We start from the raw sequence: 15,421 nt of genomic DNA, 5'->3' as shown, positions 1-15,421 counted from the left end.
ATGCTGAACTAAAACCCAGTGAAGCCAGTAGAGTCCTTCTCATCGGCTTCAGTGTGCTTTTGTTCAGAACTTCCTCCCTGCCCAAGAAATGAACTGATTTTCCAAACACTCAAAACATGACAACAGTTGTTTTTTCATGCAACATTCAGTTTGAAGTGCTATCTTGAGAAGTCATACAGGTTTAGTGCGGTTTAGAAGATACTTACTACATGAGCTATATATGACCATTTGCTCTCCCTCAAAAGAATTAGGCATTACAAGCTGCAGTGTTTTGAATTGCTTAAGGGATTTTTTTCTGATTTCTTTGTCTATGCAAAGATACAGGTCATATCAAAACACTGCTTGGATATGACATTGGATATATGCCAGCAAGAAAACAGGTGAATGAATTTCTATGAGGAAGGGTTATATTTGGCTCAAGCCAACTTCATTCATATGTTAAGAAATTATTATAAACTGTAATAGAAGACTTAGAATAGGAAAAACGTATTTTAATTAAAAAAAATGGATACAGCTCATCTGTGGAAGCTGAACCTTCTGTTTATGTAGATGTGAGCTGCAAGGGAGCTTTGGACATTGAACACGATGAATCCACTCTTGTTCCCTAGGGTGTAAGCGGTGGTTTTGGCGACGAACAAGATCCCTGGCTATCAAAACTGGTTGCTCGGCCAGGTAACTGCAAGAAAAGTGTTAGTTTTACAAATGTCATCATATCTGGCTGTGCATCACACTCATTTCAGAGGACAAGAGACTCCCTCAAAGAAGAACCCAAATCATACCTAGTCCCTTTCTGGATCAAAGTCTCTGGCAGAAATAATAATGGAGTGAAAATTCACCAAGTGTCCTCCTAAAAATGCCTCTGACTTGTTTCACAGGAGTGGGTTTATTTCACCAATCAGGAGTGGTACCTCTGTCTCCAAGCTCACACAATCCAGAGAGAGCCACGAACCTCTAAAAAGAGGCTTCTCTGCTGCATTGACTCAGTTTCCTCACTCTCAAACTCTTCCTTAGGTGTTTTACTGAAGCTTTACTGTTGGGCATTTTCTACCTGCCCCTGGACGTGCTGTGCAGCCACGTGCTACACAGTGGGGAAACCAAATGGCTCATGATGCCTCAGACAGCAACTCATTTTTCTACAGAGACTGCTTTCAGGAAAGTCTAAACAGTGTGTCCTCTGTGTTCCAAAACAGGGCCTGCTGTTTCTTGAGGCTTCAATATGAATCTGTCTGAATCCAAAGCTGTAAGCATTTTGCATACAGAAAACCAGTAAAAAGTGGCCTTAGCATGCTGAAGAGGGAATCCAAGCCCAGGGACATGTAGATATAATCACCTATGCATTTGAATGAGCTTCCAATAAGTGTCTGTTTGAGTAACTCTGGAGGTAGCTGCTGGTATATTGCCTCAATTTAGCCTAATTAGCAGGCCCATTTCAGATTAATGTTTTAGCAATATAACTGTTCATGCTAAAGAATTTTGAATACGAAATGATGGCTTTTGAAATATTTGCAAGTTATCTCTTCTAAGTGGATGTAAGATTCTTATCATAATCTCTGGACATTTTAAGTGTCTTAATTTAATCTTATAATGCTGTCAGCACATCACGGAAACTTTTAAAATGGCACATTTAAGTAATCAATAAACCCATGCAACTAGATTCTGGTTGTGCCAAGGATCTTATAGCTGCTCCATAGATGCTGCACTGATTTTCATGATTCTCAGAAGCACATAAGTGTGAAAGAGACAAAAACATTCAATATACTAAGGAGAAAATTTCGCTACTTCTTACCTCTACTAGTGGATGCCAGTGAGTTATTGGTTTACGTGGGTAAGCCAACATTTCATTCCAATGATCTCTTCCAAGACCTTCAGCATCAATTCCTGTCCGACATACCCCAATGACCTCATTGTGCCCTACTCTGAGAATTGCAGAGAGGCAGAATTTTTTTTTAATAAAAATAGTTTTAATAACATCTGATGTATAATTCTGTTTACTGGTTTAGTGCAGCACAGAATACATGCCCAAAGTTTTCACATTATTTATTACAGATACTAGTTTTAGAGGTAGTCCAGTAATATTAAGTTCTGTAATGGTAGCATCAAAAACCTCCAGCCACTACTATAGTGCTTCTAGCAGCTATAAAAATAGCAATGAAGACTTAACCCTTGCCATTAAGAGGTTACAACCCAAAAGACACAAGGACAGAAAAGGACCAGAATACACCGAATGATCTAGAACGAAAGCATGCTTAAATTTTGTGGGAGAGGAAGGTGAAGGGAAATGACGGGGAATACATTTCACACTGCAAAACCTTCAGACATCACTTCACACTGCATTTCCCAGATCTAACTGTTGTGGTCATTGGAACTTCAGTCAAAAATGTGAAAGGCAAGAGGCATAGCTGTAATAGGCTATACCTTAATCATGCTCCTGGCAGTGCCATAGACTTGTTGAGGGACTCCAGAAATAAATTTTCTGTGCCTTGACTATGTGTACATTAGAATAATGTTTCCTTACTTCCTCTTAGCAAATGCTTTGAAGGGAGCAGCTGAAGAGAACTGAAAGTGTACAAGTTGCTGTGCTCTTCTCTCCCAAACAGCACCACAGTGCCCCTTTCACACCTGACTGAGAAAGTCTTCCTGACAGAAGTTGGAGGATGATCAGAAATATGATTGCAAGGAAAAACAATCTGAAGGTTCTTGTTACTAAATTGGACTTTCACTGTTTATTTGCCTTGCAATCTCAAGAGTTCATTACTAATAGCACTTGAATGAAGCAGACTTGGCTGGGGTATGATTCTCATGGTCACTGCCTAGTTCGACCTGCAGTCCTTGAACCACTCTAAGCAGGAATCTCTTCCTGTCAGTTCTTGGTGAGAAAATAGATAATTGAGGCTCAAATGTGTTATCAGGGAGGGCTGAACCCAAAGGTTACTAAGCTTCTTTATTGAGTTAACCAAAGAATTAATTATGACTTAATTCAATGAGGTAATTAGCATCTAATTCTTTCTTAGTCATCCAAATCTTCTTTGGTTTTAAATACCTGCCATTTAAATAGAAATTAGACATCTGAGAACCTTTTTTAAACTGGGAGACATACCTAATCTATAAAGCTTTTACATAGTCCAGTCACCAGATAAGGACAGAAATGTATGCCAAGCCTAGTGGCCTGTAAGAAGACTGAGCCATGTTTCTTCCTCATCACAGTTATTTATGATGCAATAAAATGGCCTGAGCTCTAAAAGATCTGGAAACTTTAAACCTCTTCAGGAAAAGACCCCAAGGTTTTATCTTTTGTGACACTGAACGCACTTGAAAGTTCAAGGAGGTAGAAAGCAGTTCCTTGCAATGATCTGGCAACTTCTCACTGAAGATTAATGGTCAGAAAGCAAACTGTGCTTACCGATCGTAATCCATCACTGCAATGGAGAGGCTGACCTGGTCCACATTCTCTGGAGGGATATCAAAGACGATGGCCTCATTATAAACAGGATTCAGTGTGTTCTTCTTTGTGGTCGTTTTCCGCTTTTTCAGTCTTCGTCCCTCACACATCAGTGACACTTTGACATATGGATCTGAATAACAGATAATCAGTTGTGTGCATTTGGACTCAAAGTCATTCAAATGTGTAGCATAAGACTAATATTTTTTTTGTAGAAATGTCATACTGATAAGCCAAAAAATTACAAAGATTTTAGTGACCCTGACAAACACTGCTTTAAATATGCTGTCAGTGCAAAGGAAAGGTATAGGCATTTTGAATGGACATACTGACTGCCAGACCAAAGATTGCCGGTGGATCTGAACAATGCTTACACCCATTCTCCTGCTACTTCCATTTCACAATCATGTTAAACACACAAAAACCAAGGAGTTGCTATTTGTCCCCTCCCTGATAGACCCTGTCTTGTTATTTAAAAAAGTAGATTCACCTGATGCGCCAGTTATATCCATTGCTTTGAGATTCCTACACTTGATGACTGTTAACGTCATTCTCCCAGCAGTAGGCAAATAACAAAGGGAAAACATGATCTCACCCAAATCTATGCTTTCCTGAAAAAGAAAAGCAATGATTAGAAATCTGACCATACTGCCAACATTTCAGTTCAAATCATGCAAAAATTTAGAATTTATTTTTTAACATGGCGAGGTTTCTTTTGCAGCCTCAAATGCTTTTGAAGAGCTCACAAACAATTTTCACAAATTATTTCTATAAAATATGGAAAGACTACCAACAGGATAATATTTTAGTGACAGGATCTAGAATTACTAAACTGAGAAAATAAAACAAAAGCAGAGCCAAAACTTTCCGGATTCCTGATATGTTTGTGTTGAATTCACACAAATGAAAAGATGCTGCATGTAGAATGTCAAATTCTGCTCTTGAAAAGACTCAAACTCCATCACCCTCAATAGAAAGAAATCTAGTAGGATATTTAGATCACACATATTTGCGTGCCATTTAGCCACTGGAATTTATGTAGGAGATTTACTTCTGCACACATGTATGTGTATGAAAAGTTTATCCTGTCTAAGTGCTTTGAAAACATGAATGTGCTTTAAAAGTTGCTAACTTTATTGCTCTTAACTGTACTTTGAGCGGTTATTCTATTCTAGAAGAAAAGCAAAGAAATGGAGTAGCACCTACAACTTTCCTGGTTTAACAGCAACTTTTTGCAGGATAACATACTCGGAAAGATGCATAAGGTCCATATGTATCTTAATAATCCTCACAAAGAGATAGTTTCTATGTTGAGACAATGTGCTGTGAATTCATGCAATATGATGTTGCTATACAGTTCAGATGCTACAACACTTGAGAACTGTAATCTAAAGAAGAGAGGCTTCATCAGTTCTTATTTTTTTCTTTTCTCACAGTCATATAATTATCCTAATACCAATAAAGTTTAGTTGTTGAGATGTTAGTTATGTTCTGAATTGTTCCTGTTCTTCTAAGATTTTAAATACACCCCCCAAAAAGCCCAAAGAAACTTGTACATTAAGAACAACTCAGGATTTTTAAATATGAGCTTGTAAGGAACATCTAAGGAAGTCACTTCGGTAGGGCACTCACTCCCAAGCATGCTCAAGTGATCTCAAAGGACTTTTTTTGACTACTACTAAAAAGCTTATTTTTAATATCTCAGCTTCAATATTTTATCTGTCAAACCTACAGCTGCCTCAGGAGAACAGATATGTTTAAGAACTGCTGGATTTATAGTACAGCTGTTCTAGTATTAGAAGGCAAGCATGATATATTTTTAAAAGATACACACTAAAATAATGATTGCTGTGTAGATGACAAATACACTGCTTATAGTCATGAGACTGCTCATATGAACAGTTTTATTGATTTCCTTCAGGTTAATACTATCTCTAAATTGAAATAAGTATTTCAGATCTTTCTTTACTCAAGATAGATTTAATCACATGCTTCAGATTTGTTTAGTGTGGGTTTTTTTTCTCCTTGCATTGCAGACTTTAAATTGAAGAATGCCATTTTAGATAGCTTTAAATTCTCTGTTGCACTGTTAATAAAATATTGACCGTTGTGTAGGCTGGTCAATTCACATGTTCAGTCATTTTGCTGGGATTCTGTTCTGAGAATGAATAGATTGATAAGCATGTGAACATGCACTGTGGGCAAATTTCATGCTTGTCAGGATTTCAAAATTTCAGATTTCTCAGGATTTCAAAATTATTTAGCTCATTCAGTCCACATAGGATAAATACAGTTATTTGACATCTCCTTAGCCCAACTCCTTACTTTGCCACACAGAGCACAGAATTTTGTGCCACAGAGTACATTAACAAACTCACTTTCCTTTTTCAGAAACTATAAATAAAACTTGAACAAATGAAGTGTAATTCTTTTCACTCACTTGTTAAAGTAGCACGTGCTCTCTGTTATATTTTACTGTTTTTGTCATATCTGAAATCTGTTTTAAGCACAGCTTCTGTTACCAGCATTACTTTCTGAATTCAGAGTCTGATGGTTATTTCTCACATCCACATGTCAAAGAGATCTCACTCTTTTGTTTGAAAAGGAAATATAGTTCCCCCATATCCAGTGCTTTGAAGTTTAAGGTCTATGTTGAGAGAAGTGATGAAGATGGGTTGGATCACAAAACACAGTGGGCAGCTCATAAAAAGGACTAATTCTTCCTTCTTCAGAGGGATGATTTGTGTAGGTGAATAGAGAAAAAATAATTTTTGCAAGTTGGGAATATGAACTTGAATATTCTATTATTTCTTTTTGAAGAGAAATTGGATAGACACTTAAAGGTTTGGGTGAGTTCTAACGATAAACAAGAATACAGACAGGACTATTTACCATGACTTAAATATTTTAAAAGAAGCATTGTTCAAAGTACTTGCAAAACTCTATATGGTGGTTACTCTACAGTACTCTTTTTAAGAGCAGAGAAATGCATCAGTGCTTAACAACATGGCAACCATTTGAGGCTTATGCTCAGTCCTTTTTCTTTCCTTTCTGCATACCATGTACTGAAGTTATACTGAAAAGGAGCTTGGGAAAATCCCCTGCAATCAAACCTAGTGTTTTTGACTATGCAATGAATAAGCAAGATGTCTTAATGCAAAAGAAATGCCTGGACAACAAATGAAGGGAATCTTTTCACCCCGCACAGTGGACTGTCCAAAGAGCCGATGTACTGAAATTACCAGAGCTCTGCAACCTGTGTACTGACTCCTCAATCTGAAGTGGTGAGGGATGGTTTTAGAATTGGGAAAAGGCTCTCTGTTTACGTAGGCATTTTCTGACACCTATGACCTATACCTGGAAAAAATGTGGCTTGTGCTGCCCTGAAAGATCTGATTTTCTTATTGTGGAGCAACACTGGTGTTGGTCTATGCACTATTTCAATAGATAAATTCTGCAGTAGAGTAGAGTAGATATTATTTCAGACACTCCTGCCTATATCAAAGACATTTATGAGTCACTCATAAGATCAAAGGCTAGAAATAAAAACAGTAGTTCTCCTGCACTACTCCGTAGACATCATTTAACTCTCCTCCTGGTGGAGGGAACTGGCTGTCATAGATTACCACCACAGACTAGGAGTTCCCATGGTCCTCAGACTGAGTCAAAATACAAGTTATTTCAGAATCCTTTAAACAACTCTGATAATTTTATCTTTTTACTTTAATTTGGTATTAGTTGTGGCATCTGATGTTTGCTGACAGTTTTGTAGACAGTGTCTTTTTGGTTAGTAAGGAATAGAAAGTCCTAGTACTTTTACTCATTTTCTACTCTATCTGCTGAGATTGGCGGTCTGTCTTCATACTTGAATGAACTGACTATATTTTGTTAGGACCTGTACAAGTCACGGGACAACTGGGGATTAAGATATTAAAATGCATCATTAAAATAAATATTCTTTGGAAATCAATCACACAGGGTGCAGCTCAAGACTTATGAACTTTTATGTGTTCTTCTGAAGGCTTAAGATTAAAAGTATGCATATATGTATGTGATAGCATCAAAGACTGGGTATTGGGTAAAATGGGATGTCACCATTGGGATATCACCATTTCCCGCACCCCCCCTCCCCCTTTTTTGTTAACTTGAGCACTAGAGGTTCATGAATTTGGAGCTGAAAACACAGGTTCAGACCTAGATAATGAACAAAGTAAGGTTCAGCATTTAAACTTCTAATGGCAGTCTTTGTCTACCTCATTCATTATCATGAGTAACATTTTAAAATGCCCTGGATCCTTAAGTATTATTGATTTTAACTGAGATTTAAAAATAGGATTTAAATTACTTCAGAATCCCAGTGCTCTAAAAAAATTGGGTTTTTTCTCACTTTATAATACACTAGATAATTAAGTTTGCACAAGTCGTCTGACAGGAATCCTTCTGTATAAGCAACTCTGAGGAAGCCAAGGCACAGACTGCCCTCAACAATCATGTCTGCATTACAGTCCACCTCAAAGAAATCACAACTCAGAAGACACAAGTCTGTACCCAGTAGTTGCCATTCATGCAAACTTTTAACTGTAATTCAGATTGTCTTACACGTATCACATATTCACCTAGAATTGCATATTACTTAGGTAACTCCCATGAAATTTTCTTTCTTTCCTAGGCCTATTCTGAGTTTTTCTTTTTCTTCCTAAACTAAACTTAGATTTCAATTAACAGCTAGCTTTACAGATGCTCGTAATGATTCCCCCCACCAACTTCCAATAACAGGTACAGAAAAATCAGCATTGCGCACAGCTGCACTAATGCAAAAGGAACCATTTGTTGGTATTGCATATCTCTTCTTCATTTATTTCCCTTTTGTGCACACAAGCCATCAAACAGTACTAAGGAACTGGAACGGTGGCAAGCGCTATACCAGATTCAGTTATTTTTATGGCTTCCATTTTACCTCACTATTCAATCCATTTTCTGGTACGGCAATGCTAGAACAAAATAAAACAAAGAAAATACTGATCTCATATGCGTATGTCAGCTATTCAGATGAACTTGGGTTTTTTCAGCTACAGAATACAGATTCTTCAAATAGCATAATTCTCATCCCACGCAACCAACCACACCAACCACACCTGAACGGATGTGATAATAATTTTTTCCATTAGGTTACCAAGGATCTGCATTCCCTGCTTTATGGGCTCTTGGGAAATCAGTCCAGGGGTTGGCAAAGTCAGATGAAAAAGGGTCCTTATTCTATTATTTTTGTTATCAGACCCAATGGACATCAGTACTCTCATTTTCACACTTATGCCTGTAGAAGTAGCAACATTTCTAGAGAGGCTGTGCTCCCTATTCACAATAGGGAAAAACAGGGGAGGGATGTAAGTTTGGAGCCCTTGTAGGGGAGCATCAGTTAGCCTGATTAAGTTTTTAGAACTGTTGTTGCTGGAGAAAGCTTTGCTGTCTCTGACTCTAATTAATTTCCCCAGTCGTTTCCATTAAATTCAATAGAAGAGACAACTTTTAGCAAGGACCTCCGCAAATTCAGTGAGGAAGTTAGAGATTCTTCTGTGTTCAAGGTAGTTTCTTCTCACATATCATCACCCATAATCTTGAACTGAACAGGAAAAAATATTTACTGACTATACTGACAGTGTAAGAACTTCCGTAGTCTCCCTGCTATACTCCCAAGATCTTAACTGGTTTCCTATGCTAGCAGGAGTGAAAAGCTTATAGGGAGCTGATATGTGAAATAAAGTGTCATTTCTTGATCACAAATGAACTCTAGGCCATTTTTTTTCTGATGTTTGTTTTTTCTTCTTTTCCCCTAGTTTGTCAAGTTTTTCAGTTCAAACAGTCTTAAAAGAGCAACTTGCTATGGATTCTTACAATGAGCTATGTAAATATTACTGGAACTAAAAAATTTATACACTTTTATTGTTACTAGTGTGTCATTAATTTCCATGGTTAAAAGAACAAGTATCTGTGTAATTCATACTGCATCAGAAATTAAATTCCCTCAAAAACTTCCTTGTTGTTACTTTCATTATCATTCAGAGTATCATAATCCACAGTAATAATTTTAATTCTTAAACTCAATAGTAATATCCAGAACTACTTTACTATTAATTTTAATTTAAGTGAGGTTTTAAAGATTGCATGTGAGAGTAGCATAGCAAAAATACTAAGAGTGGCATGAATTTATTTTGTGCCTGATTCGCAAATATTTTCTCTTCATTTTCCTGCTGTAGTTTGAGTAAGCATCTGTACTAACCAACAATAATTTTCCAGGTATCAAAGAAGTTATTCTTTACATTCCTAGACATCTAGCTGCTTCCTTTAGTCACACTGAAAATTGCTTTTCTATAGAGTATGCAAATTTAAAGAAAAATGCATTGGCAGAAGTAGACCTTTGGATTACTTGAATACTGCAGGAAGACAATTCCCCTAAAGGACAGATTTTTCTCACTCTCTTTTGCTTGTTCTGTTTAGGAACATATTATACATATTCCTGCTTTCCAAGAAAAAACTACTGACCTCAACCTTCAAGAATCAGGGATAAAATAAAACATAATGATAAATGTTGGGGGCTTGATGGAAAGAAAATAAGATGGAAACCTGTCCCCTCAGACAGTTAGCTGAGAATGTATTAAGACATTTCTGGTTTCAAGGTATAGATCAAGAGTTAAAGGAATGATACGAAAGAGCAGTACAGAATTCTACCAGTGTGTCTGTTTTCTCATCTATGCATTTAGAATTTGATGGTATTTATGTTATCACAAAAATCGTCAAAAGTTACGTGAAGCTTGAACTGGAGAGCTAATTCTACCATCTCTCAAAGGGATTTTCCTTTGGAAACCTTGTCCCCACAGCCAATATTTACTTTCCTCTCCTGACAGTCTTTGCATATCAAATCCAGCTCTTTTTCTTCCTCCGAGCACCACTTATCGATTGAGCTGCTCTCCTGGGAAATGAATCAATGAGGTTTGTGTTTGTTCTTGCCTCTGAGGAAGACAGTATGGAAGCAGCAGAGCCTGTTGTTCTATAATCACTGCATCTTCTTCTCGTGGAGGTCTAATGCTTATTTTCGCCTGACATCCTGATTGCTCTGGGTAAGCGCAGCTGCCGACTTCAGTCCTGACTCCATAGAGAGAACTCCCTGAGTCAGCACACTGGGTCCAGCAGGCTGAATGCTCTCCATAGCACCCCGGGAAGCCTCCTGCGTCCTTCTTTTCTCACTCCCTCTGTATATAACCATCTGTCTTGTGCACCAGGTGGGTATTTTCATCTTGCCAGGCAGAATGCTTCAGAACAGCTGTGAACAGAGGTACTTCTGCGAACTAACCATGGCATCTACTGGCACGTGAGCAAACCAAAATGTATGTGGCTTCCCATATAAAGATGCTCTTCTGAAGCAGCAGTGCATTGACTGCAAAGAGACTATTTGCAGTGAGAAACATAGAGAGTACTTAGGGCATAGCAGGTCAGTCAAGCCATGCTCCTTAGCATAGCTACCACAGTATCACCTGAACACAGAGATATTAACTTCCCTTGAGGAAACCATATTCTTCGTTCACCTAGTATTTCTTACTTTTAAGGTAGACTGAAAGTAGTAGTTTGTCTCTAGCTAAGCAGAATATTCAAATAATTTTTCATTTCAAATGAAAAAGAAACATTCAATAGAAACCTTCCTTGCTTTCAGTAATTGGACAGAAACTCACCCTTTCTCCATCGTCTTTTCTAGTTACCATGCAGACCTAAAGCAGTCCCAAACCTAAATTAAAAACTTCAACACATTTCCTGTAAAGACTGACCCAAAGTATTGTCTCATCTACTCAGCAGCGGGTGATCACATGAATGCTTTCTGTCACTGGCCCTGAGTAGAAATGGTAAGTGCCAGCTATTCTTGGCTTTAAAGGGGCTGTTCTGACTACAGAGATGATAAATGTTTCTATACTGACAAGTCTTCACTCTTTCACACCTGTTTAACATTTTTTTAAAGCTTTTATATACATTTACAGAAACATTAACAGTCCATTCTGATGAGGATGGCTAACTGTAGAGCATAGTCCACTATATTGCTGGTGATAAAATATTTCCTGATAGTGCTGGTCTTTGAGCACTAAGAAATAAGACAATCCTTATAATATGGCCTCAAAGTTTGACTACCATAACACATATCTTTGTCAGCTCTATACCACTATTGTCTTACCCAGAGTAAGGTCTAGTTTGCCATTTTTTATCTACTTACTAAACAGTGAACCATGGAGAAAACTAAGCAAAGATAATGCCTGCAATTGCTCTGGGTGAATTGCAGAGGTGGGCTTCATTCTTGTTTGATCAGGAAGTCAGAAGAATCTCTTTCCATAGCAGGTGCCAACAGCTAGCAGGACTACCTGTGTGACATCCTACTTTGGCTAGTGTTTGAGATAAATAAACTGAGACAAATGTTACTGTCCTGCTTATTAAAAAAAAAAAAAAAAAAGGTATTTAAGGACTTCTGACTCTTCCAGCAATGTTATTGACTTATATTCCAAGTGCTTTAGAAACAGCAATCACACATCATGGGCATCACATGAAGTCTGTGTCCTTAGAAAATCTTCTTTGATATCCCACTTCGCAAATGAGAAAGCTGCAGCACTGAAATTCTTGGTGTCAGAAAACTAAATAATAATCAAGTTCCATCTGTCTACATGAGACAATTCAAGAGGCTACAAAGATATGACAGCTCCATGACTAACACCTCCAGGAGAATACCACTGTGCTGGAAATGGCTTTCATCTAAATTTTGAGCCCTATTGTTTTGGTTTTTTTTTCCAACTGCATAGTTTCCTAGAATTGGTTACACTAACAGAGTTCACAGAATACCTTTGGAAAAAAAAATGTTTCTGTCAGTCACTTGCCAATATTTTTTAAGGCAATGACATTAGAGGCAGAGATTTCCAAAGCAATCAACCATTTTAAAAAGTGTAATAGGAAGTTAATAAACTTTTACATCCAGAAAGTGTTAGATCACAAGAGGTGGTCTTTTTGTCTAAACAATTTTACAACACTGAATATTTGCACCTAAGTGCTTGTTAACCATTTCAATAAATGAGTTTTCTTTTTTTAAAGTATGTGGTATATTTTGTTAGTAAAAAAACCTTAGAAATGTATGCAAAGCTCACAAGCACTTTGCAAAACCAGAAGCTAGATATGTTGACTAAACAATCTATTTGATATTTTGTTTGCCTCTGATGTTATGAATTAATTTCCTAAAGTGTACTAAGAATTACAATATTCCAATATACTGCACAACCTTCACAGGTGGTCCAAAGCTTCCTGTTGAGTTTTTCTTTTTTTTTTTTTTTTTTAATTAATCAAACGAACAGAAGTAATGATGGATTATTTATTGAAAATTCAATCACCTATGTATAAGCAAAATTTGGGAATATTAATATCATCAGATATCTAGGATACTTCTTTTCCACAACTGATTTACACCAAATTTACCTTGATAATTTAACATTAAGAAATGAAAATGCTTTAGCACTTACAACAGGTACATGCTACATATTATACAATAGCTGTAGGTCTTCAAAATAACATATAACAAAGAAACAATGATATGAATGAAAAATTAAAGGAACAAAATACAAGCCACAAAATATGAATGAATATCAACAGCTGAAAACCATAAGAATAAAAATGAGCGCCTGGGGGGGGCCAATCCTGCACTTCTATGAAATAATTTCAAATTACTATTATGAGCAAAAAAAAGTATTCAATCCATAGATTCCCACAGAGTCATTGGTTTTATGGCCAAAAGGACTCAGTGCAACCACTCAGTCTAATTTTCCCCAGACTGAGTATTTCCTGTACCAAATAAAAACTCTTTATAGATGTGCAAGCAAATCTTTTAGAAATTATTAGAAAAAATTAGAGGGTCTTTGCATAGCAGAGAATCTCCTGATCTCCTGTAGTAACTTCCTTCACCAGTAAAATACTGCAGTTCATTGCCTTGGTAAATCTGTCTGGTTGATGTTCAACTCTGAGACTGCAGAGCCCTGTGTCATAAAAATATGTTCTTCCCAAGCAGGTAATAGGAACAATTTTTACCCTCATTCTACCTTCTGAATAGAAAATTCTTGACTATGGAAGAGATCTAAAGAGTCAAAACTGAGGAGAGGCTACTTCTGCTGTATTTTTTTAAGTTTTACACCAATCCTTTGATCTACCACTTCTACCATTTTCTACCATCTATCATTTAGCAACAGCATGAGCAAACCACTGGGTGTAGGAAGCATGTCTGAACAAAGGGCTGAAAAGCTTCACAGAACATGCAGCAAAACAGAGCAGAGGTGAAGAAGGAAAAAGCATGAGAGAAATATATTTGCAGAATGGCACCCTGGTTCCTGTGCTCTACTCTGTAAGAAAGTACCTTCTCACTGAGACAGTCAGTTTGGTTTTTAAAGATTCTTTATGAACACCAAAGCATGCTTGCCTGGAGTACAGTTATTTTTCACTAATTGTAGAACCAGCTGGATCTTTTTTTTCAAGGCTTAATCCAAGTCCAATTGACTCTGGCAAGCATTAGTTATTTATTTATTTGCTAGCTAGTGACTTTGGTAAACTTTAGATCTTGTGCTTAAGACTGTAATTCCCCATTGAGTAACATGTTATGCACTGTTTATTTTTGTGCAGGATTGGCTCCCTCATCTTACAGTTTCTGAAACGGCAGAACTAGAAACCTTTATTACTAACCAATTTTAATCTACATGAAACTGCTGAAGTAAAACACAAGGCAACACATTGCATGTATAGTAACAGGACATCTTATAGGAGGGTTTCATTTTGCCAGGAAAAATCAATTCAATCAGTTTCTTACATAATTTTCTGAGAATAGTGTAAGACTTGTCAAAGCTGATGTAGTCACCCAGTACTAGAAGATACCTCAATTTTATATGTTTATTGTTAATGGTTTAAGTGGAGACAACTTATTCATACACATGAAATACTGTAAACTATACTGGCTGAAAGGCTGAAATCCAAAAACTTCATGCTTTCTCTTAAACTTCATACATAGTAAAACACCATAAGAGTGAATTAAGCACTGTAACTGCATGTACTAACCCTTAGTGAGGAAGAAACTTGAACTAGAATTCAGCACCATGGTAGTAACCATTTTCATAGAGGTGTATATTAGTATCTCTCCCAACTGCATAATTTCATATGGCATTCCAATATGCTCAAAACCAGTGATGAACAGTCTAGGGATTCTAATTTTCTGAAACCATTCTAGTTATCAGCTAAAAATCTCAAGCACACGCCTGTTGCAAAGGACCAGTGAGCATTTAAATCGTTACTAAAGTATTAAAGATAATATCAAAGCTAGCAGAAATTTAAAAAATTGGTATTGGGCTATTATTCCAAGACCTTAAACACAGATTCAATTTTAAGCCTGAGAACACAGTTCTTAAATTTACCTGAAATTTGAGCTTGATCAAACTAAGCATACATAGATGCGGTTTTCTGGAGGTGTGCGAAGGCTGTTCAGACCAGTTTGGTAGACCCAGCAGTTAAAATAAATAGCTGTTTTTATGAATTCTCATTCCAAAACTGTCTCCACTGTGCTCTGCTCCCTAATATTTCTCCTTTCTAAGGAAACACAGTGCTTATGCTCAGACTGGTGAGGAAATACCAGTCCTCTGTCCTTCTAGTCATGCAGACCTAGACTTCCCTGTCTAGCAGGTATGAACAGCATGAAAACATTTGGGAAAAGAGGTACGAGAAGTCTCCAGTTCTATTGAAGGGATGGTATGAAGCTTCTGTCACTGAAGCAGTGTCTAGTACTGCTCTGTCCTCTGTTCATCCTCGCTGCGGAAGTCCAGCCCATGCTCAAACCCAGGGATGACTCAGACTGTTTTGGATATCTCCATACCATAGAACATCTACATAATCACATAGTAATTAAAAAAAAAAACAAAAACCACCCCACAC

At 37.1% G+C, this 15,421-nt stretch overlaps 1 protein-coding gene across 1 annotated transcript in view; it reads right to left on the bottom strand.

The window, feature by feature from the left end:
* Window positions 1–604: 604 nt before the first annotated feature.
* SYT10 (synaptotagmin X) overlaps window positions 605–15,421 on the bottom strand; it is a gene marked incomplete at its 5' end in the record, with an annotated part of 22,434 nt that continues 7,617 nt past the window's right edge. The window contains 4 exons of the mRNA XM_009705572.1: window positions 605–676; window positions 1,787–1,916; window positions 3,401–3,572; window positions 3,930–4,050. Of these exons, the coding sequence (XP_009703874.1) occupies window positions 605–676; window positions 1,787–1,916; window positions 3,401–3,572; window positions 3,930–4,050 (495 nt within the window). The remainder of the gene's footprint in view (window positions 677–1,786; window positions 1,917–3,400; window positions 3,573–3,929; window positions 4,051–15,421) is intronic.

Source organism: Cariama cristata, unplaced genomic scaffold (genome assembly GCF_000690535.1).
Source record: "Cariama cristata isolate BGI_N322 unplaced genomic scaffold, ASM69053v1 scaffold5778, whole genome shotgun sequence".
Taxonomy (NCBI): Eukaryota; Metazoa; Chordata; class Aves; order Cariamiformes; family Cariamidae; genus Cariama; species Cariama cristata.
The sequence above is the reverse complement of the archived record's forward strand: the minus strand, read 5'-3'. Positions and strand labels throughout refer to the sequence as shown.